This window comes from Schistocerca gregaria, chromosome 1, assembly GCF_023897955.1.
Source record: "Schistocerca gregaria isolate iqSchGreg1 chromosome 1, iqSchGreg1.2, whole genome shotgun sequence".
In the NCBI taxonomy this organism is placed as follows: Eukaryota; Metazoa; Arthropoda; class Insecta; order Orthoptera; family Acrididae; genus Schistocerca; species Schistocerca gregaria.
Window position 1 is genome coordinate 711,223,841 of NC_064920.1, and position 23,268 is coordinate 711,247,108.

Consider the following 23,268-nt stretch of genomic DNA (forward strand, 5'->3'; position numbering starts at 1 on the left):
TGGGTTTAAAGTGGAGTGAGGTGCGGATGGAGCCACCAGAGAGGAAGGAGGTCAGTGCCTAGGAAGGTGGCACATTGAAGGACCAGGTGAAGCAGATGGAAGAGAAGGTGTTGAGGTTGTGAAGGAATGAGGATGGGGCATCTTGGCTCCAAGTCCAAATCATGAAGATATCGTCAATGAATCTGAACCAGGCCATGGGTTTGATATTTTGGGAGGCTGTTAAGATCTCCTCTAGATGGCCTATAAACAAGTTGGCATAAGAGGATGCCATGCAGCTGCCCGTGGCTGTGCCACAGGTTTCTTTGTATACCTTCCCTTCAAAGGAGAGGTAGTTGCGGGTAAGGATAAAGTTAGTAAGGTGTATAAGGAGTGAGATAGTGGATCTGGTGTCTGAAGGATGTTGGGAAAGGTAATGTTCAATGTTGGTTATAGGGAGGTGGCATTATTAGTGACAAGTATGGATCCAGGAGGTAAATTGGGGAGGGGAGGGGGGGGGGGGGAGAGTCTGTGAAGGAAGTGATTGGTATCTCTGATGTGGGATGCTAGATTACACACATCTAGTTGTGGTGTTATTCAGTGAGGATCAAAGTTCTATCAGTGGGGGCACAGTAAACATCCACAATGGGGTATCCAGGATTGTTGGATTTGTGGATTTTGGGGAACATGATGAAGGTTCATGTGCAAGGTGTCAGGGGTGAGGAGGGAAATGGATTCAGGTTATCAGTTCTGGGAAGGACCTGAGGCTTTAAGCAGGGACTGGAGGTAGTGTTGGGCTTCTGGGATGGGTCACTTTGGCAGAGTTTATAGGTAGAGGAGTCAGATAATTGGCAGAGACCAAGTCATAACAACAATGGTGAAGCCTTTGCAGATGGGATGATTAGGTCAGGATTGATTTTGAGGTTGTGTATGGCTATTCGTTTTCCACTGAAAGGCAGTATCTGTAGTGACAAGAACTCCCTTGCCTAGTTTGGTGAGGATCTCACCAAGGCCTTCACAGACAGGCACTATCCCCCGCAGCTAGTCTGCAATCTCCCATGCCATCCCCCCCCCCCCCCCCCCCCCCCAAATTCTCCCGCCATCCCCAAGAACCAGCCACCCAATAACATCCAACTGGAACAACTGAACTACATCCTTTTCCTGGATTTTGATTAGCTATCATGGTGCCCTGAAATGAGGGATATTGTATTCGAGATCCTTCCTACCACTCCTGAAGTGGTGTTCTGTCGCCCACTCAACCTCCACAACATCCTAATCCATCCCAATGCCACTCCAATACCCAACCCCTTGCCACAAGGATCACATCCCTGTGGAAGACCCAGGTGCAAGACCTGTCCAATCCATCCACCCAGCACTTCCTATTCCAGTCCATTCACAGGTTTATCCTACCCCATCTGGGGCCATGTCACTTAGGAAAGCTAACATGTCATTGACCAGCTCTGCTGTAATCATTGCACAGCCTTTATATTGGTATGAGTACCAAGCAGGTGTCCACTAGAATGAACGGTTACTGTCAAACTCTGGCAAACAGCAAAGTAGACCACCCTTTGGCACAACATGCTGCTGAACATAACAACATGCATTTTGATGGATGCTTCACTACCTGAGGCATCTGCCTCCTCCCCTCTACCATTGGCATTTCTGAACTGTGCAGATGGGAGTTACCCTTACAACACATTCTTCACTTCGTAATTATACCAGCCTCAACCTACAGTAACATACTGTCCCCACACCCTCCACCCAACAGTTTCCACTCCCTCTGGCCTGTCACATCCTCGTCATTCCTGTCTCCTATACTTTTGTTTGCCAACCTCTGCCAACACACCCTCCCATCTTTGCCATTTCCTCTCCTTTTTTTACTCTGTTTTCCTTGCCTCCCTGGTCAGCAACCTCCTGATACTGAGCCTGTTGGCATTCTAGTCCCTACACACTCCGCCAGACAGGGCTTCTCTTCCCCCGCCCGTACGTTGCTATCCCTTACCCCTTACCCCTTACCCCTTAGCCCTTAGCCTTTGCCCTTGCCCCCTGCCCCCTCCAGATTGCTGCTGCCATCCGACATGATAGTTGCATTCTGGTCTGAGATGCCATTGTTGGCAGTCGTGTGCTTGCTTGTGTGAATGAATGGTGTTATTCTCTTGTCGTGGCAAAGGCATGTGTGCAACTGTCTTTTCGTTGTGCCTGTCTGCAGTTCAGAGTGTTAGAGATAACAGTAAGTAGCAATCTGTCTCTTTGTACGTGTTGATATTCCTACCTGGAGCTTTCATTGTTTAATTAAGTGCTAATTCATATGTATTACCCCATTCCATAATGTCATTCATTGCTTAGAAGTATTTCATTTTGCTATACGCAATTCTAAATCCATATTGTTCCATTGCCTGAATAAAATCTACTTTCCTTTTGCGTGGTTGGTGATAATTTTAGTTAATATCTTATAGGTTCTTCTCTGTCCACTTTCTAGTGGAGGAGGATAACTACAGCATTGTTCCAACTGCAGAGAATTTTCTTATTTTGCATATGTTCTGTTACGAACTTAAAAATTCGTAAGATATTACATTTTTTCTACCTTTAATTATTTCAGTTAAGAGTTTTTGTCTTGTGGCCCTTTTCCTATTAAGCGAGGTGATGCAGTGGTTAGGACACTGGATTTGGATGGATGACATTCAAATGCAAATCCAGCCATCCAGATTTAAGTTTTCTGTGATTGCCCCCATATTACCCCAAGCAAATGCTGGAGTGGTTCCTTTGAAAGGGTATGACTCATTTTCTTCCCCTTCTCAGAAAAAAGAAATCTGATCTTGTGCTTCATTTCAAATGACCTCATTCTCGGTAGGACGGTAAACTCTAATCCTCCTTCCTCCTTCATGGTGATTTTACACACACACATTATCTCCCAATACTTCTGGAATGTCATTATTTTATTTGTTACTGAGCTAGGTAGTGCAGTGGTTAGCACACTGGATTCGAAATCAGGAGGAAAACAGTTCAAACTCCCATGCGGTCATCCTGATTTAGATTATCTGTGATACCCCTAAATCACTTCAAACAAATGCTGGGATGGTTCCTTTGAAAGGGCATGACTGACTTCCTTCCCCATCCTTTCCTAATGTGTTGGTACCAATGACCTCACTGTTTGGTCCTCTCACCCAAATCATCAATGGCATCTCTGATTCTGAATACAAAACTGGTTTGTTTGAGTTACACTGTACTTAGTGACTGAATTTATTGTAGCATCTGTCAATATAATTTTATACCTTCTGTTTAGAAGGCCGATATATCCACAGATGTGATGTGACTCCACGGGGATAAATGAGAAAATAAAGATGAAGTGGCATCCAAATAATAGGATTTTTCCCATTTTTCCATTATTCAGATTGGTGGCAGGATTATTTTAGATATAATTGCTATTTGTGTAATAACTGGCATAGTCTTAGAAGAAAATGTAAAAATACTGATGGCACAGTATTTTGTGCGTGAAGAAACATGAGCATTCTCTTCCAAATCACTTTCTTTAGTCATTGTAATCATCTCGAATAACAACTGGCTTATCATCATCATCATTCTTTTTTTTTTTAACCCATATTTTCACCATTTTGTACAATTGTAATCAGTTTCATCTGCACCCTATGTAATGTATGTTTCTGCTGAATGTGACATCAGATGTTTGCTTTGAGAAACACTGAAAGTTAATCAGAACTACAACTTACTTCTTTTTTATATATCTAGATTGGATGAGAGCTATGTGAATATGTATAGCACAAAATACAACAGCTGTGCCATATTATAGTAAACTGAAACATAGGGAATAAAATAAATTCTGCCCTTTCTCATGAAGGAAATAAAGAATAAAAGTAATAGAATAAGAAAAAGTGATTAAAAAATAAATAAAAAGCTTTCTTCTACCGCCACCTCTAATTGGTAATAGAAGTGTAATGTTTAAAAATAATGAGAATGGCTACCATGCACCTGACCTCTTACCAACTGATCTGTGTTGCATAGGTATATGTAACAGCACACTATTAACTGGCTTTTGTGCTCCGCATCTTCTGGTAAAAAGTACGCACCTACCCCCCTCCCCCTCTCACTTGCCCTCTCACTCCACACGTGTGTGTGTGTGTGTGTGTGTGTGTGTGTGTGTGTGTGTGTGTGTGTGTGTGTGTGAGAGAGAGAGAGAGAGAGAGAGAGAGAGAGAGAGAGAGAGAGAGAGAGAGAGAGAGAGAGAGAGAGAGAGAGAGAAAGGGGGGGGGGGGGCATTGGCCCTATTGTGAGAGGTTAATGACTGTGTTTTCAGATTTTTGTTGACAACTGCCCAGTCAAAAATGTATGTATGTATACGTAGTTTCAAGAGTAATTATAGGTGTTTCAAACTTTTTAAATCACTTTTGTATTGTGCAAAAAAGAAAAGAATAAACTGAGAAAATACTAAAGAAAGATGAAACTTTTTTATGTGACTGCTATAAGAAGCAACAAGAAAACGATTACCATGTGCCAGGCGGAAGTGGTAGAAGTATTTTTATTTTGATCAAACATCTCTTTATCAGTGTTAACTGTCCTTGTTTGTGTGAAAGTACTACTTTTTATTATTTGCCATAATTCTGCTTGAAGTGCATGGATTTACCTTACAGAAATCATTTGATGCCCATCCTCGGAAAGAGAGTCAAGTTCGGCAAATGGCTTGGCTTGGTGATGGTGTTTGGGTGTCAATACGCCTAGACTCAACCCTTCGTCTGTACCATGCGCACACTTACCTACACCTTCAGGATGTGGACATTGAGCCTTATGTCAGCAAGATGTTAGGTTAGTGACAACTAGCAGTGATGCTTGTAACGATGGCACTGGCTTACCTTTTGGTGCCTTAATAATTATTTAAAAGCAGTGTATAGATGCATGCTGCAGTGTGGAAGACGTATTTCAGAGCAGGACTGTTTTCACATAATATAATTACTTTGACACTGGTATACTTGCATGTTATCATTCTGACAATAACAGTTAAATACTTCTAGTGGATCTTCCCTTTCAAACAATTGAAATAAATGGGCCGTGGAAAATGTAGCAGAGGAATTGTAAGCACTTTGTGTTTATTAGTTTAAATTTATGTGGTATCTGCAAAAAATTCTCTGCTGAAAAGTGATGATAGAATTTTTTCATCCAGTCATCTTTTCTCCTTCAGAGTTCCTTAATACCCTTAAAAAAATTGTTGTGTGCAAGATTTGTTCAGATAATTTGTGCACAATATAAGAAAATTACAGAAGTGGCATGGATGTCAGTCACCTTTGAGACTGATTCACAAGAACTAGGTACTTTGATTCTTGGACAACAGTAGTGAACAATAGGTATCATGTTGTACTTAGTTTTGCTAGGTAACAGTGAACTTACAGTGGTAAAAATTCTTCATTAAAAATTTAATTATGATGCATAACTTCATCAACAGATGTTCTTGCGCACTGTACAGTTAATAAGAGCCAGGAGGGCAAAAACTAGTAAATCATGTTTGGGCTACAGTAAAATGAATAATTTATTTTAAGTTAACAAGTGAAATAATGTTTCATTTAAGTCAGCAGAGCATTGATAGTGTCACCAATGCAAGCAAAAAACGCTCAAGTTTTGAAGTACTGGCCTCTGAAATGGCTACATTTTTCAGAAACCTATGAAGTAACAAGACTAACTGATACATAAATAGAAATAGAATGTTTTTGAAATATGAAGTGCATCAATTCTTTATTCCTGAAAAAACATCTATCATCCTTTCTAACTGTGCTAGAGAGAAGTAATAAGAAATAAGGTGTTTTTTTGCAGAACTGGTGAGGAGAATAATATGTGGAAAATACTGTTTAGAAGAAAGCAAACAATGATAGGATATTTGTTGATAACTTCCATGGCATTAGAGGAACATGCTAAGGGCAAAAACTGTGAAGGAAGACAGAGATTTGGAATGTATGCAACAGTAATGTAGGATAATGTACAGAAAGTTCTGGTTGAGAATAAAGATTTATTTAGGAATAAAGGAGACAATTCACCTAAAGACATAAGTGCTGCATTGTCATCAGATACACACCCAAAAGGTACGGAGCTTTACTTTGCTAGTTTTTAGAATGGAATTCCTTTCTCAAGCTGTAGGAGAAACACACTCACACTCACATGCACATGCCTGTCTCCTTACATTGTGCTCATCAACTGCCAGCTCTTTCCTGGCCCGCGGTGAGTGTAATGGGGTGAGGTGGGGGTGCAGTATGGGATGACGCGAGAGAGGCAGGAGGCAGGGGGGTGATTGGGGGGAAGTGTCCGCGGCTCGTGAGAGAGTGAGGAGCTGTCTGTGGGTTGGCTAGGGGTGCAGGTAGATGGAGCATGTGGCAGACAGCTGAGCCCTCAGTTTCACAGACTAGGGAGTGACATGGCAGCACACAACTAGTTGACACATACTGGGTGGGTGAAATGAGGGACATTCTACCCAAGTTACTTCCATCCCCTCCCAAAGTGGTGTTCCACCACACACCCAAACTCCGCAACATCCTAGTCTATCCCTATGCCACTCTAACCCGCAACCCCCCGCCACTGGGATCATACTCTTGTGGAGGACCCAGATGCAATATCTGCCCAATCCACTCACTCAGCACCTCCTACTCCTGCCCCATTTCAAGCTTATCCTACCCCATCAGAGGTCGGGCCACCAGTGAATCAGCCATGTTATACACGAGCTCTGCTGCAACCACTGCACAGCGTTTTACAGTGATTTGATAACTAACCAGCTGTCAAGCAGAATGAATGTCTACTGTCAAACTGTTGCCAAAAAACAAGGTGGACCACCCAGTGGCACAACATGCAGCAGAACACAAGAAGCAAGATTTCAATGGCTGCTTCACAACCCCTGCCATATGAATCCTCCCAGCCACCACCAGTTTTTCTGAGCTGTGCAGATGGGAGCTATCCTTACAGCACATCCTTCGCTCCTGTAACCTCTTGGCCTAAATCTAAGGTAACTCACCTCCGCCCCCCTCCCCCCCCCCTGTCCCCCCCCCCCCCCCTCACACACACACACCACCCCTTTCTTATTACCGCTGCCCAATATGTGTCAGCTAGTTGTGTGCTGTCATCTCATGCCTTAGTCAGTGAAATCTAGTGCCATGTGCCCCCTCTACCTGCACCCCTAGCCAGCCCACGGGTGGCTCCCACTTTCCGAGACACTAGACATTTTCCCCCAACCCTCTCCCTTCCTCCCGCCTCTCTCCATCCCTCACACCGCAATGCATCCCCACCTCACCCCAGTACACTCATCATGGGCTGGAAAAGAGCTGGCAGTCGAATGAGCGCAATGTAGGGAGGTGTGTGTGTGTGGTGTGTGTGTGTGTGTGTGTGTGTGTGTGTGTGTGTGTGTGTGTGTGTGTGTGTGTGACGATGCAGCGCTTCTGCCTTCAGGTGAATCGTCTCCTTTATTCCTAAATAATTCATAAATAATGCAGGATGTTGGATGTAAATAATACTCTGATATGAAGAGGGTGGAACAAGCTATGACAAAATAAGCCTAAGTGTATTTTTTAATATTTCCAACTACAGAAAATAACATCAGAGATAAACAGGAGATGAAACAACAACAAAATAAAACAGTGTAACTATGACTAGGTGCACAGCATAGACAGACAGCCAATACTGATGTTGTGGAAATACATTAATCCAAATTATGCTGCATCATAAAGGAATAACTAGAATAAAATTTCTGTTACATGACTAAGTTTGAGAAGATATCACAAACCTGAGACACCGGATGATTAGGAAAGGTGCCATGACACCGTGACACCATCAGTAGTGACAAAAACATGTAGAACCAGATCCATTAGGATGCCGTAGTGAGACCTTAACAGTGTGCTCTGGGACAAATAGAGGCTGATGTGTGTGAAGGGCAAGATATACAAGACAGACATTCACTGTGTACCACTGTTTGGCACAGTGTGTTCCACATTGGGTAAAGGGCATTTTCATACATTATCTGTTTGTCTGGCAGAAATTTGGCATATCTACTATGTTGATGAAAGTGAAGGACGTTGGACTTGTCTGTTAGGAACATGTCATGAGAGCAGGAACTCCCAACTAGGGCCAAAGCTGCATAAATTCTGGAAACCAATAATGAGTTACCATGAGGAAAACCTAAGCAAAAATATGATGCTCACTGGCAATCTTCGAGAAAAAGATGACTTGTTACTGTAACTAACATCACTGTTGGGAAGAAAGAGGAATTATTGTGATGGCTGTGATGAGACCTAAAAAAAACTCAGAGTATCAGATCATTGCAAAATTATTATTGTTTTAGGTATTATTTTTATGCACTTTCAAACAGTCTGATTTACTGTTACTCACCTTTGCCAAATTCTTGTACGTGAGCAACCAATTATCTAAAAGTATATGTTTCCAGACAACTGGCAAACCATGAAACAAATGGTATGAGCAGGTGCCTTAGGAAAGGTGTCGAAAGCAATTTGGCTGTGATTCTATAAACACTTCAATGCCTGCCATGAATCTTTAAGACCTATCTCAAAGTTGCAGTATGAATACTTTATATCGCAAGTTGTGCAATCAACAGTTAAGTTCAGTTAGAGTATTTTAATGACAACAGAAATTTTCTAGAGATAAAGAGAGTACAAAAATATTGCAAATAGCTCTGAACTAGGAATATTATAACCCAAAAAAATAGCTCATACCACCAACATGTTCTTTGGCATGTCAATGCGAGTGTAACTTAAATGTATAACACCAAGCGAGATGGCACAATGCTAAAGACGCTGATCTTGAACTCGGGAGGACAGTGGTTGAAATACCCATTCAGTAATGCAGATTTAGGTTTTCCGTGCTTTCCGCAAATACCTTTAGGCAGTACTAGGATTGTGCCCTTGAAAGGATGCACCAATTCTCCTTCCCCTATTTGAGCATATGCTCCATTTCTAATGACTTTGTTAACAATGGAACATTAAACCCTAATCATGCTTCCTGAATTGCAAAAACAGTTTTTTAATTACTTTTTAATGTTTAGCTGTGGTCATATACGTAAATTGTCATTAAATCAGAGAGTAAGAATGTAACAAACAAGATTTGTAGGTATTGTGTGCAGATTAGGTGATGTAATACAGAAGAGCACTGTGTGATTCATGAGCTATTCTGATTATCAGACCAACTGGCTCACAATCAGTGTGTTAAAGATAACAATGGACTATTTGACTTCACTGTCAGTGTTGTTAACTACATTGTTGTACTGTTTTGATATTTGACTACTGTGTTCACATGCAGAATTTGGTATAATAATATTTCCTAGTCCTGTGTTCTGTTTTTATGTTTTACATCAGCTTCACAGTGCCAAGACAAATGAATTTTATGGTAGATTAAGTCTTAATCCAGCTAGTTGTACTTAGTATTATGTCCAATGTGATCGTTGTGGAAACATGTTCTTAGATATTTCATCTATAGTATATAATTCGCCACATTTATAGCTCTTCACCAGGGACACACATGGAAAGTGCCAAAGTTCACCATTCCCCTTCCTTCCCTGATTTTCCTTTTCTCTTGACAGCATTGTGTTACAACATTTGCTGTTGTACTGAAATAATTCCCAGAAATGGCATTCTAATTGTAAATCTACATGATGCTTAGTTCATTTGATGAACACTGCAGCTGTGCTTAAAAGCTTTATATTTGCAAGTTGTCCTGTGCAAATTGGCGGCCTGCTTATAATGTATATGCTATCCTGCATGGTTTTGCTCTTGAATTTTTATAGACGTAATTGCTTTTTAATATTGCAAACAGACATTATGCATAAGATGTATAAACATTTTGTCGCACTGACCTGTAAAATTTTTAATCTCAAGAGCAACCCTCATGTAAGGAGATCACTATTAGTATTATACAAATGCAAACGAAATTGATAGAAATGTAACAGATTCAGATGTTCGTTGTGGTTCCCTGGTAACAAGCAGTATATTTGGGGGAAATGTTGGTGCTGACATCACCGTGCTCATTGTAGTTTAAGTAACAAATATTTTTTTAAAAAAATAAGTCTAATTCACTCTCACTATGTTTTGTTACATCAAAAGTTGAAGGATGTTCTATATTTCAGTAAGCTCTGACATTTGTTTCACATTTGTCCTAGAACATGTTGATAATTGCATTTATGATATAATCAATTCATTATGTACTTATTTATAAAATGAACTTATCAATCTAAGAAGCAGTTTCCACTCTACATCAAATCTGTGCGCTAGCATTACAGTAGTGGCCTCCTCCAAGATGATACGTATGTGCAGCCGTGGACATTTTATCCCTCAATGTTGTCCACTATCCATATCCCCTATTGGCATTTGTCCTGATCAAGCTTGCTATCCCATCTGTTTCTTAGTATCACTCTTTGTAACTCATGATATATATAACATTCATTTTAATATCAGATGTGGAAACTACTGCAAACTAGAATGATCTTTTTAATTTTTTTGTAGATTTAAAATGGGAGTGCAATTCAGCATAGACTCTAAATGTGTAATTCAGGAAACTGAAGTAATCCGATGTCAGCAGACCATAATGAAAATGTTTTCCAGTTTTTAACTTTTGGTAGACACAAGCTATTTTGATTTCATTAAACCAGTTTTTCAAGACATTTATAAATGTTATTTCATTGAAAATTAGACAGTTGTTCTGTTGGAAACTTACATCTTCATGAGCAGTTCTTGAGCATAAGTCCTATACTGTATTGTTTCTTTTAGTTTCTCAGAAATATCAGTTCAGCCATAATTGTCATACTGTTTAGATATATTTGTCTTCTTTTCAAAACAACACAATTGGATGTTGGAGTGTAAAGTTCCATTGACAGTAAGAATACAAAGACGAGAACTGGTTCAGTTGAGAAAGAATGAGTGACTCAAAAATGGAGAGAGAGAAAATCTACTCACCACACACACACACACACACACACACACACACATTTCAGAGCCAGTGACTCTTTCTTCTGGTAGAAGAGTTGAAGGGGAAGGAAGAGAAATGAAGGAAAAGGACTGGAGATGTTTAGGCAAAGGGGTACCGTTCAGAAAAGTCGCCCAGAACCCTGGGGTCAAAACATCAATTATTTAGAAGAAATATGAGTATGATGCAGCCTAACAGCCCAGAAAATTTCAATTTCTCCTTCACCATGACAACACAAGGATTCACACAAGTATGCACACCTGAGAGCAACTCACAAAACTTCGTTGTACTGTTCTTCCATGTCCACCACAGACACACACCATCAGACTTCCATCTTCTTGGCCCAATGAAGGTTGCATTCTGCAGGAAGTAGTACACAGATGATGGGGAGGTTATTGATGCAGCAATATGTCCTCTCTGGCGCTGACCAGAGGAGTGGTATCTTGCAGGCATACAAGCCCTTTGGGAAAGGTGGCATAAGGTCTTTGCATTGGACAGCGATTACGTTGAAAAATGTGGTTTTGTAGCCAAAATAGTGAAAAAAACGTAGAGTATCAGAATCCTGAATAAAACCCACCTGCCTTCAGGAGAAGAATGTGTTGCATTATGTATTGAATATCCGTTGTATAAGTTGAAAGACATGAAAGGACAGCAGTAGTTGAAGGGTGTGAGATGGGGTTGTTGCATATCCCCAATGTTGTTCAAGCTGTACAGGGAATGCAGGTGATGATTGGAAAAGAAATTTAAAAAAATTTAGGGAGAAGAAATAGAAACTCTGAGGTTTTCCGATAACATTACAATTCTGGCCCATCAGCTTGAAAGAGCAGTTGGATAGTGTCTTGAAAGGAGATTATGAAATGAATGTCAACAAAATTAAAACAAGGGTAATGGAATGTAGTCAAGTCAAGTTAGGGCATTAGACTAGGAAATGAAACGCCAAAAGTATTAGATGATTTTAGCTGTTTGGGCAGAAAAATGACTGATGATGGCCAAAGTAGAGAGGATATAAATTGGAGATAGGAAATAACAAAAACGCATTTCTGAAAAACAAGAAATTGTTAACATCAAATATAAATTAAACTATCAGGAAGTCTCTTCAGGAAGTATTTGTTTGTAACATAGCATTGTACGGTAGTGAAACTTGGATGATAAGCATTTCAGACAAAAAGAGAAAAGAAGCTTTAGAAAAATGTTGCTGTAGAAGAATGCTGAAGACGGGGTAGATAAATTGAATAAATAATAATGAGTGAGGTACGGAATTTGTCAAGTTCATTTGTGGATGATGCGTGCTACTTATGAATGGATGTGCGTAGCTAGCCAAATAATAATGGGTGGCAGGGACAAAGAATCCAGTGAAATATTTTTAAGTGCTTTATCTGAAAACTACCTTGAGCAGTTAAACAGAGAACCGACTCGTGGCGATAACATATTAGACCTTCTGGTGACAAACAGACCCGAACTATTTGAATCAGTTAATGCAGAACAGGGAATCAGCGATCATAAAGCGGTTACTGCGTCAATGATTTCAGCCGTAAATAGAAATATTAAAAAAGGTAGGAAGATTTTTCTGTTTAGCAAAAGTGACAAAAAGCAGATTTCAGAGTACTTGATAGCTCAACACAAAAGTTTTGTCTCAAGTACAGATAGTGTTGAGGATCAGTGGACAAAGTTCAAAACCATCGTACAATATGCGTTAGTTGAGTATGTGCCAAGCAAGATCATAAGAGATGGAAAAGAGCCACCGTGGTACAACAACCGAGTTAGAAAACTGCTGCAGAAGCAAAGGGAACTTCACAGCAAACATAAACATAGCTAAAGCCTTGCAGACAAACAAAAATTACACGAAGCGAAATGTAGTGTGAGGAGGGCTATGCAAGAGGCTTTCAATGAATTCGAAAGTAAAGTTCTATGTACTGACACGGCAGAAAATCCTAAGAAATTTTGGTCCTATGTCAAAATGGGAGGTGGATCAAAACAAAATGTCCAGACACTCTGTGACCAAAATGGTACTGAAACAGAGGATGACAGATTAAAGGCTGAAATACTAAATGTCTTTTTCCAAAGCTGTTTCACAGAGGAAGACTGCACTGTAGTTCCTTCTCTAGATACTCGCACAGATGACAAAATGGTAGATATCGAAATAGACAACAGAGGGATAGAGATACAATTAAAACCTCTCAAAAGAGGAAAGGCCGCTGGTCCTGATGGGATACCAGTTCGATTTTACACAGAGTATGCGAAGGAACATGCCCCGCTTCTTGCAGTGGTGTACCGTAGGTATCTAGAAGAGCGAAGCGTTCCAAAGGATTGGAAAAGGGCACAGGTCATCCCCGTTTTCAAGAAGGGACGTCGAACAGATGTGCAGAACTATAGACCTATATCTCTAACGTCGATCAGTTGTAGAATTTTGGAACACGTATTATGTTAGAGTATAATATCTTTTCTGGAGACTAGAAATCTACTCTGTAGGAATCAGCATGGGTTTCGAAAAAGACGATCGTGTGAAACACAGTTCGCGCTATTCGTCCACAATACTCAGAGGGCCATATACACGGGTTCACAGGTAGATGCCGTGTTTCTTGACTTCCGCAAAGTGTTCGATACAGTTCCCCACAGTCGTTTAATGAACAAAGTAAGAGCATATGGAATATCAGACCAATTGTGTGATTGGATTGAGGAGTTCCTAGAGAACAGAACGCAGCATGTCACTCTCAATGGAGAGAAGTCTTCCGAAGTAAGAGTGATTTCAGGTGTGCCGCAGGGGAGTGTCATAGGACCATTGCTATTCACAATATACATAAATGACCTGGTGGATGACATTGGAAGTTCACTGAGGCTTTTTGCAGATGATGCTGTGGTGTATCGAGAGGTTGCAACAATGGAAAATTGTACTGAAATGCAGGAGGATCTGCAGCGAATTGACGCATGGTGCACGGAATGGCAATTGAATCTCAATGTAGACAAGTGTAATGTGATGCAATTCATTAATCTCAAAGAACTGTGAATCCTGACATGCACTGGCTGCAGGGAGGCCAGACGGTGTCATGTTAAGTCACATGGTGAAATAGTATCAGTAAAGTGTTGTGGTTGCACATGTCTTGCAGAGGTGAGATAATGCCAATAGTAGCAGTGGTGCATACAATGAACATAGTGCCACCTGGTACTGTGGCAGCTGCTGTGGTGTGATGTTCCATGGTTGTGTTGCTGGCATCCTGGAAGGGCGGCAATCATGGTGCATTGCTGTGTGGCTGGTCGCTGGGCCGTAGGTGACAGAATCCCAGAGTCAAATTGGGGAGAAAAGAAATCTATGGTACAACTTGACTAAACACAGGGATCAGTTGTTAGGACAAATCCGGTGGTTTCAGGGAATAGTTAGTTTGTTAATACAGGGAAGTGTGAGAGTTAAAAATTGTAGTGGGATACCTAGATATAAATACAGCAAGCAGGTTGAAGTGGATGTAAGTTGGAGTGGTTATTCATTGATGAAGATACTTGCACTGTATATACTAGCATGGAGAGCTGCATCAAACCAGTCTTGATACTGAAGAGCACAATAGCATATGGAAAACTGTATAAACTAGAATTGATAAAATTTGGTTTTTGTAAAGGTTAGTTGGAGTAGAAATGATATCCTCAGAGTTTTGAAGATTGTTGGGACAGCCTATTGTGACAAAACTGCACCATCTAGTATACAGGGTGTGGGAACAATTAAAAAGTATTTTAATGTCAAATAACATAAAAATCGTGGAAGTAAGATAACATGTCATTAACAAAGTAAAGGTACAACACAATTCAGAAACATTGTTCTATCAATTCCCCAAATCCTCCCCAACCTGGTCTACCTCCAGATGCACGACCAGCTGGACAGGTCGTGCGAGGTGTCTGTCTTCCATTGGCAGTTACAAGGATGGCGGTGCATGGGACTCCATCTCTGTCTTCTTTCAGGTCCTGTAGTCTTGGCTTCTCCACATATGCTGTGGAAGAACTACATTGTGCAGAAAAACCATGTCATTGACTCGGATCCTTACCAGTCCTCCATTTGGGTGTTTGGCTTAGTGAAAGCTGATCCACACAAAATTATCATCTACTCCAGCCCACTAAACTTCCACATATGAGAAGTTCTCGTGATCAGTAGTCCTTTTGATTTCCATATTCCGACCAGTTGCTGAGTGTTTGTTGCCCATTGCTACATAGGCAGCTTGACCAATAGTAAACAGCTATACCACCATTTTTGTCTGCTGTGACCGGCCGTGGTGGCTGAGCAGTTCTAGGTACTACAGTCTGGAACCTCGCATCTGCTACGGTCGCAGGTTCGAATCCTGCCTCGGGCATGGATGTGTGTGATGTCCTTAGGTTAGTTAGGTTTAAGTAGTTCTGAGTTCTAGGGGACTGATGACATCAAAAGTTAAGTCCCATAGTGCTCAGAGCCATTTGAACATTTTTTTTTTCCTGCTGTGCCTGCTGCCCAGTCCTCCTTATAAGTGTTACGATCTAATTAGGCACTAACAATGTGAAACTGTGATTGGTATGAACCTGCTAATTCACTCACTGCAGCTAAAGTAGGAATGGGCTACATTTAAGCCCAAAGGGAAGTCATTTAAATTGGCAAGTAGCTCTTCTTTGTATGATGCTTGCTTCATTTGTGATCATTGATTATGGTTGCTGCACTAGAAAAACTTCACTAGGTCTCTGATGTCTGGAGGAAGAAAACCTGCCAAAAAGTCCTAGGTAATATCTGCTATAATGGCAAAACGTTGCATTCTAAAATTCTTGAATACTGCGGTTACTTCGGCACAAAGGTTAGACCTGTTTCCAGGATGAAATTAAGTCAGTGGCAGTTTTCTTTGTGTAAAGTTGTCAAATATGACTCGCCACGTGATCCTTCCCTCTCTCTTTTTCATCACTATTTGATAAGGCAAATGAAAGGTGTTGACTGAAAATTTTGCTGTGGAGCCAGAATGAAATATTCATTTCAGATGTGATTTGACATCTGTGTCTCGTATTTGGAATTGAAGATGTCATTCTTCTCTAGATGCCTCTGCAAGGTCGGAAGCATTTTTCATCATCAAAGATATTACTTGGAAGAATTACTGTTAATTTTGGTGGAAGACACATTACCCTTCACAGATCCCCGATAGAATAGGAAGCATGAACTTCCCCAAGAACTGCTGAATCTTTCTTAGTGATTGATCAGGCCTGATAGCCAGGCATTCCTGTTGTCTTTAAATCCCAGAAGTTTCAGGCTGTGTTGACAAGTGCTTGAATAAATGGCAGATTTATGAGGATAGCAGCAGCTTGATTTACAAAATCCTTGGGTGGTTTCTGCTAAGGATCCATCCAAATTTTGAAGGTGTCCTTAACAATTTTCAGTAGTCATCAGTTCCAATTAGTAGCTCTATGGGAAGATCATTGTATCCCTCTGTGGGATCAGCCAGTTGTAAATTAGTAATATGTTAATATGTTGCCTTGTGAAATCTTGAGATACTAACTGAATGTCTAAAAAATGAGTGAAAATTCACAAATGCTATAACTGAAACATAAGAATTGTTCCATATGCTTCTCAGTGCCACATGGCCTGAACAACAAGTGCGTGACATAGTGCATAAAGACTCAAATTCCAGTTGTAAATTGCCAATCAGTGATCTACCGATGAAGCTAGATTTGCTGCCACTATCCAAAATGCAGTGTGTAAGTCTTACACCTATAGACCCTGTAAAATACAAACTGAAGATAAGTAAATCCTGAACACCCGGTATTCACATTGCCTACTGAACTGTGTTTGGTAGGAGTAATCGATGAAGTAAAATGTTATTGCACACTGATTTTTGATGGGCTTTTCTTGCAAAAGAGGCATTGTGCTTTTCCTTTCTTTCTACAATCCTTTTCTATGTGACACTGGTTGAGGCAAAGAAAGCACCTATTGCTACATCTCAAACTCTTGAGGCTCACATGAATAACCTTCACTTTCTTCCTGTCTTGTCTCCGTGACCAAGGTGTTCACAAAATGCGCAAAAGACATCTACCTGCTTTACGGGCTTGCATGCTGCACATCCTGACTTAGGTCGAACGTTGAGGTCCACTGTATATGGTACAATGTTAATCTGCAACTTTCCCCACAAATCTTTCGATCTGTCAGTGTCCCTTCTTCCTCTTCTGACAGGAATTTCATCAGTTAAAGGATGTTCCCTTCCGACAATTATTTAATTATTCAGCATCTAAATATGTCATACAAGAAAGTATGAAGTATTTTTGGAATTAAAACGTGACTAGTAAGTCTCTACATTCTCTCCTAGTGCCTGTAGAGCTTGATGCACTTAATGTGTTCAATAACTGTTAAGGGATTCTGGAGAGTCAAATGTTACAGGGGTGACATTTTCCAGATAGTCAAGATGTGCCTGGATAATTCTGTTTGTGTCACCATAATGTGCACATAAAATTTTCTTGGTTTGTTCGTAAGCAGCTGCAGTTGCAGCAATGCCTTATACCAAACTCTTGAATTCCCCATCCAGTTAAATATATGTTTGGTGACAGTTCACAAGTTTGGGTCTGCATCAACAGAGGATTCAAACTATTCCCAAAAAAATGTGTCTGTTCCTCAGTGTCACTGGAAAATGGCTCTGACTTGATCAGTGGTGGTTGAACACTGTGACTACAGAACTGTGTGAAAAACCCTCTGAAGTCATCCTGCCAGTCATGGCAACTGGATGTCTTCCCTCAGTATTATATTTGGCCTTCAATTCACATACTTCAGAGTTTGTATAGTCTTCACATGTAAGACATCTGTGTCATCAAGTCAGTCATGGATAGTGTCATCCAAGGTCATTAAACTAGCCAAAGTTCCTGCAAACAACTGCTAATATATTCTATCTCATATTTGGGTGTGGAGTCATCAAAAAATGTATTTGATTAGTAAAGTGTGTAGCGTTTGAATGCTGTGTTCCTTGTTTAAATTTTAACTTGGAAAGACAATTTATGCTATGCACTTGTTATGTAATCAAATCATTCTTCTACACACTGTTTAAATATTATTTGATCAGCTAGTTTACAAGCTGTAAGCTAGATGAAAATAAGCTGGGAGCATGCACTGTATGTTATGCTTGAAGAAATTCCTCCTTGTAGTCACTCAGAATTAATGTGGGAGTCCCCTTGAACTATTGTAGCTGCCCTATAGGTTCAAAAAGTCCTCATCCATGTTGCTTGTTTCCTGTTTTGGCACCAGAAAGTGTGTGGGAACAATTGGAAAGTATTTTAACTTCAAGTAACGTACTACTTTATTTACCCAGAATGTATGTATCATGGTGATTAAATGACATCTGTCATTAACAAAGCTGAGACACCGTATAATTCAGAAATTTTATTTAGCAGTTCCCCAGACGGAGATGAGAGACAGGTGTAATACCCTCAGACAGGAAGAGAGTGCTATAATTCTTGTACAGTAGCAAGGAAGGTAATGACTGGTATGAGTTATACCAACCGTCAGTTTAATAAGTCTTGGCTGCAAGGTAATAGCACAGATATCTGCAGAATAATGGGATAACTAATAAAAGCCAACATGGAGAGAGACTGATTTGGGTTCTGAAAAATTTTCGAAGCTATATTGACCTTATAAATAACCTATGAAGATAGGCTGAAGAAAGACAAATACACTATTTTAAATTCTGGAGGCATCAGTAATAAAATGCAGGGAGTGAAGCTTACATACACTTTATACAGAAAGCAGAATACAGTTGTAAAAGTCAGGGACGATACGATAGTGTTGAATAGGGAGTGAGATGGGTTGCTGCTGAACTCCCATATTATCCAGTTTTTACACGCAGCAAGTAGTAGAAAAGGAAACCAAGAAGAAATTTGGAATAAAGAATTAAAATTCAGAGAGATTGGAATGAAAACTTCGGTGTGTGCTGATAACCATGTACCTCTGTCATAGGTGGTAAAAGACTTTGAAAATCATATAAATGGAATTATTAGTGTCTTGAAAATATGGTATAAGATTAATGTATATATGAGTGATAGATCTCAATAAAATTCAATCTGATAATTCCGAAGGAATTAGATTAGGAAATTTGACACTAAAAAGTAATAGATGTTTTGTCATATGGGACGGGGGTAGAAATGAAGAGGGTATAAAATACAAACTGCCAGTAACAAGAACAGCTTATGTAAAAAAGAGAAATATGTTTATAAGGAATATACATTTTAAGTATTAGGGAGCTTTTCAGAAAGTATTTGTCATCAGTGTGGCCTTTATGGAAGTCAAACCTGTGTGATAAATATGAGGTGGAATCCAAAATTTTCAGGACTAGTGCTGCCATCTGGAAAGTAGGAGTAGTAGATCTTCGCACCGCTAGGTGGCGAGAGCTGCATATCTGACGAGTCAGTGTGCAGAGTGGCCATTCAACTGGGAGGACGTGTTGCATGTCCACAGTGATTTCTATAATACTTTGCATTTGGTGTGTGGCGATTTTACAATGGATCCGTGAACAGAACAGTTCATGTGTATCAAATTCTGTGTGATTCTTTGGAGAAGTGCTATGGAGATCCTTGCAATGATTCAAGTGTTTGGGGGATAAAGCAACAATTGTCCCAGTGGAAGAGCCAGGGCTCTCCAAGACCCAAAAAAGCGAGGGCAGGTGAAGAGCAAAGTGAAAAGTGTGATCATCGTTTTCTTTGTTACCAAGGGAACTGTGCACAAAGAATTCATCCTACCCAACCAAACCGTGAATTCCACATACTACTGTGGCGTTTTGCGATGGCTCCGTGAAAACGTGCGGCGACGACGGCCCAAATTTTGGCATCAAGGGAACTGGCTGCTGCATCGCAACAAGGCAGCCTGTCACATGTCCTTGCTCACCAAGACCTTTTTGGCAAAAAACAACATGGCAGTTGTACCCCACCCAACATACTCATCAGATCTGGCACCTTGCAACTTTGTACCATTCCCAAAACTGAAACTCAAGTTGAAAGGCTGTCGGTTTGACACTGTAGAGAGGATTCAAGAAGCATCACTGGTGGTGATAAACACCCTCAAGAACAGGACTTCCAGAGAATGTTTTACCAGTGGCGGAAGCACTGGGACTGGTGTGTATGTGCGGATGGGAACTCTTTGAGGATGATGGTGACCATTAGTCCAAAGGTACGGTTTTCAACTGATGGCAGCACCAGCCTCAAAAATTTTGGCTAGCACCTTGTAGTGTGACAAGAGATGAATAGAAATTTTAATAAGAAAAATGCTGGAGATTTATTCAATAGATTGTGTAACTAACGGACAATTTAGTGAATTGACTGACGGAAGGGGCAAGTTGAAAGAACACATCCTGAAACATCAAGGAATTGTTACTGGGGGGGGGGGGCAGAACTGCATCTAACTAGAACAAGACAACAATAACAATGTGGACCAAATTACTGAAAACACATACAATTAAAAATGTGCTTTTCTTGGAGATTGTTTGAGGAGGTCTGCATAACAGCTGGCATGCTTGCTCTGCTGTTCACCCAGTGTAATGAGCCAGTCACCGGCTGCAGTCCTTTGCATCGCACATTATCCCCATGTGAATTGCCTAACCTTTCAACAGTGGGTGCAGATATTTTGTGATATTTCAAAATCAAACAACCCACTACATTAAATCCGGATAGTTCACAGTGAAAAATAGAAGCCACTGTGAGTTCACTTTTGATGCCTGCCAGATCACACATTGCTAACATAGTGAACCTCTCTTTCAACTTGGGAGAAAATCCATATCCATTTCTAATCAAAAGAAAATGCATGTGTGCAGTATACTGGTCTCCACATGTGCGGAGTGAACCATTTGGACATATGTCCCATCTCACAAATGGTTTAAGATATTGCATCAAGTCCCTGTCAAAATGATAGCACCCTAAGAAGGAGTAGTAAGGAGTACCCAGTCATAAGGCCGATATACGAAGCTACCCTGTAATCCACAACACATAAGCAACTGCAAACCTTTTCAGTGGAACAGTGGAACCAGCCAAGTGACAATCAACATTTATCAGTGAAGGCTGAAGTACCCCTTGCCTCTTAAACTTACATTCTTGTTTTAATATAAAAATTAAGTTCTATACCCAAAATGAAAATTGTATAGTCTCTACAGGAGTCTGTTTTTGTTTGTTACTTATATTAAATTAATAAAGATCATGGATTTTGATATCATTGGAATTTAAAATCCAGGCCAACAGAATATAAAATGGTTGTTCAGAATGAGAGAAAGTAAAAGTTCTTAAAAATGTTTGACAATTTCCATATTAGTGAGAAAATGCAATCGTAGTTCAACTGAAAATGAAAAGTGTTGGATAATAATGGCTAATAAAATGAGACATGCTTAATGTCTTGTTACACTGGGAAAAGTACGATAAAGTTTGTTACAGAACAGAAAAATACTCGCTAAATAGGATGAGGAAGGAATGAAAACTCAGTGAACCAGTGGCTGAGTACTTGCAAGAGGACAAGTACATCTCTGAAGTGTGAAGGAAATTCTACTTTGTTCTTTGGTAAATTTCCAGAATGAGATAAAATAATATGTATATTTACAGATGCAGAACACAAACATTTTTCTAAGTTACTAGCTGTTTCGGAGCGTGTACTCCTCCCCCCTCTCTGGAGTTCATAATTTTCCAATACCAGTGCTAAGGCTTACTGAGTTTGTTGTAGAACTTCCATGGCTGACATCTTCTCTTCATGACACTAATATCTCATTGATTTGGTGCCACCTTGTAGGCCATTGTTTAAACACTGTTTGTGAAAAATTCCACTAAATAATATTGAAATTCTAATGTGAAAACATTACTTTCGTTGCTACTGTCCAGTGATTGCAGACCGCCAACCAGCAGACATAGCATTTCCATTGAAACCGACCATTGTTGAGTGAAGTTATGAAACATTTCAATGTGACTGACAAGTCTAGCTTTCACATCTCATCTAGCGGGTGAAGAATTTGCCAGTTAGCCAATTGATGATGATTATTTGGGAAATTGTCACAGAAGTGGTGAATATCATGAAGTAAGTGGTGATGAACTCAGTGTTGCTGTTTGGAGGGTTTTGATGGAACAGGTTAGCTTGCATTTGTAGCTAGATTTTGCACAAATACGATTTTCGTACATGAATTTCTGAAGAATTTGACAGGAGCTGTGTGAAACAAAAGAGCTGTCATTTCTGCAGAAATACAAAATGAAATTAAAATGAAGAAATATGATGTATGTGCTTTCCTGAGAGACGTTGGTATGATAATATTAGCATGCAATGTAAGAGGTAGTTTTTTATGGTGAGCACATAGAGCAAATAATATTTGTAGTGCAAAAAGTGAAAAACTGACAGTTGCTGTGACAGATAGGAGAAGAGAGGACTATTGACAGAGCCAGTTGTTCCATCTCTAATATGATTTTGTCCAATAACAGTTGAAGTTTGAAGGAATGAATAGTAAATAGTTTTATATTGTGCAATCAGTGCCAGAAAGACAAGGCAGTTGACATTTTACACACATCCAGAAAAGAAAGACACTTTGTGAGAAGCTTTTTAGTAAAGTTTGGGCAACATTCTGTGAAATGAAACAACTCTGTTTTCTCTTCATGATGTCAAAATAATGTTCAGTGTGCAGTGGTGAGGAGATGCCAGACAGGTAAAGAAAAATGTGTTTTACTTAGAGACATGCTCTTTTAATCCAATCCTTCATCCAGTGGCTACTTTGAAAGAGATAAAAACTTTTCAGCAACAGGAATAACAAAATATTTGCAACAAAACAGTTTCCTTCACTTAAAAAAAAAAAAAAAACTCCAGGCATGTGTAAGTGATCACAACTAGTAGAGCACTTGATGCCACAAGAAGTGTAACACTAGAACCAAAAAAGGTTAACTGTATAATAAAAGATAGTAACACTGAATTTTATTTTCCTTCTATGGCAGTCTGTGCCATTACTAAGAATAGAAGACAGACAGAGTTATTTTGTCAGAGTCCTCAAAAATGTCATTATCAGTACAGAAGATACCAAAAAAACCAAAACAGAGCTTGTAAAAACAGAGAGTAATGAGTAAGTGGAAATAGAAATTTTTGTTTGAAATCTGTGTTCTATAATTTTTAGTCATTGCTTTGTGTTCAACAAAAATACAACATTGAACTGTTTTGGATTCTATTTTAGACTGTAAGTCATGCTATACTTGGCTGAGCGAACCGCTTCACTGGTTGGAGAAAGAGCAAGTTTGTTAGTTTGTAGAAACTGGTTCAAGGCAACAAGTCTTACACAAAAAGGTCACATCAGATCCTTCATTAATGAAAATGGAACAAATCAAAATGATAAATAAATTCAACCAGTATTCTGTTGTTACATGATGGAG

At 39.9% G+C, this 23,268-nt stretch overlaps 1 protein-coding gene across 27 annotated transcripts in view; it reads left to right on the forward strand.

Moving 5' to 3' along the window:
* Positions 1–23,268, forward strand: part of LOC126365838 (C-Jun-amino-terminal kinase-interacting protein 4) — a 249,852-nt gene that overhangs the window by 146,952 nt on the left and 79,632 nt on the right. For all 27 annotated transcript variants that reach the window (XM_050008650.1, XM_050008678.1, XM_050008553.1 and 24 more), the window contains one exon: positions 4,620–4,791. In XM_050008650.1, coding sequence (XP_049864607.1) covers positions 4,620–4,791 — 172 coding nt within the window. The remainder of the gene's footprint in view (positions 1–4,619; positions 4,792–23,268) is intronic.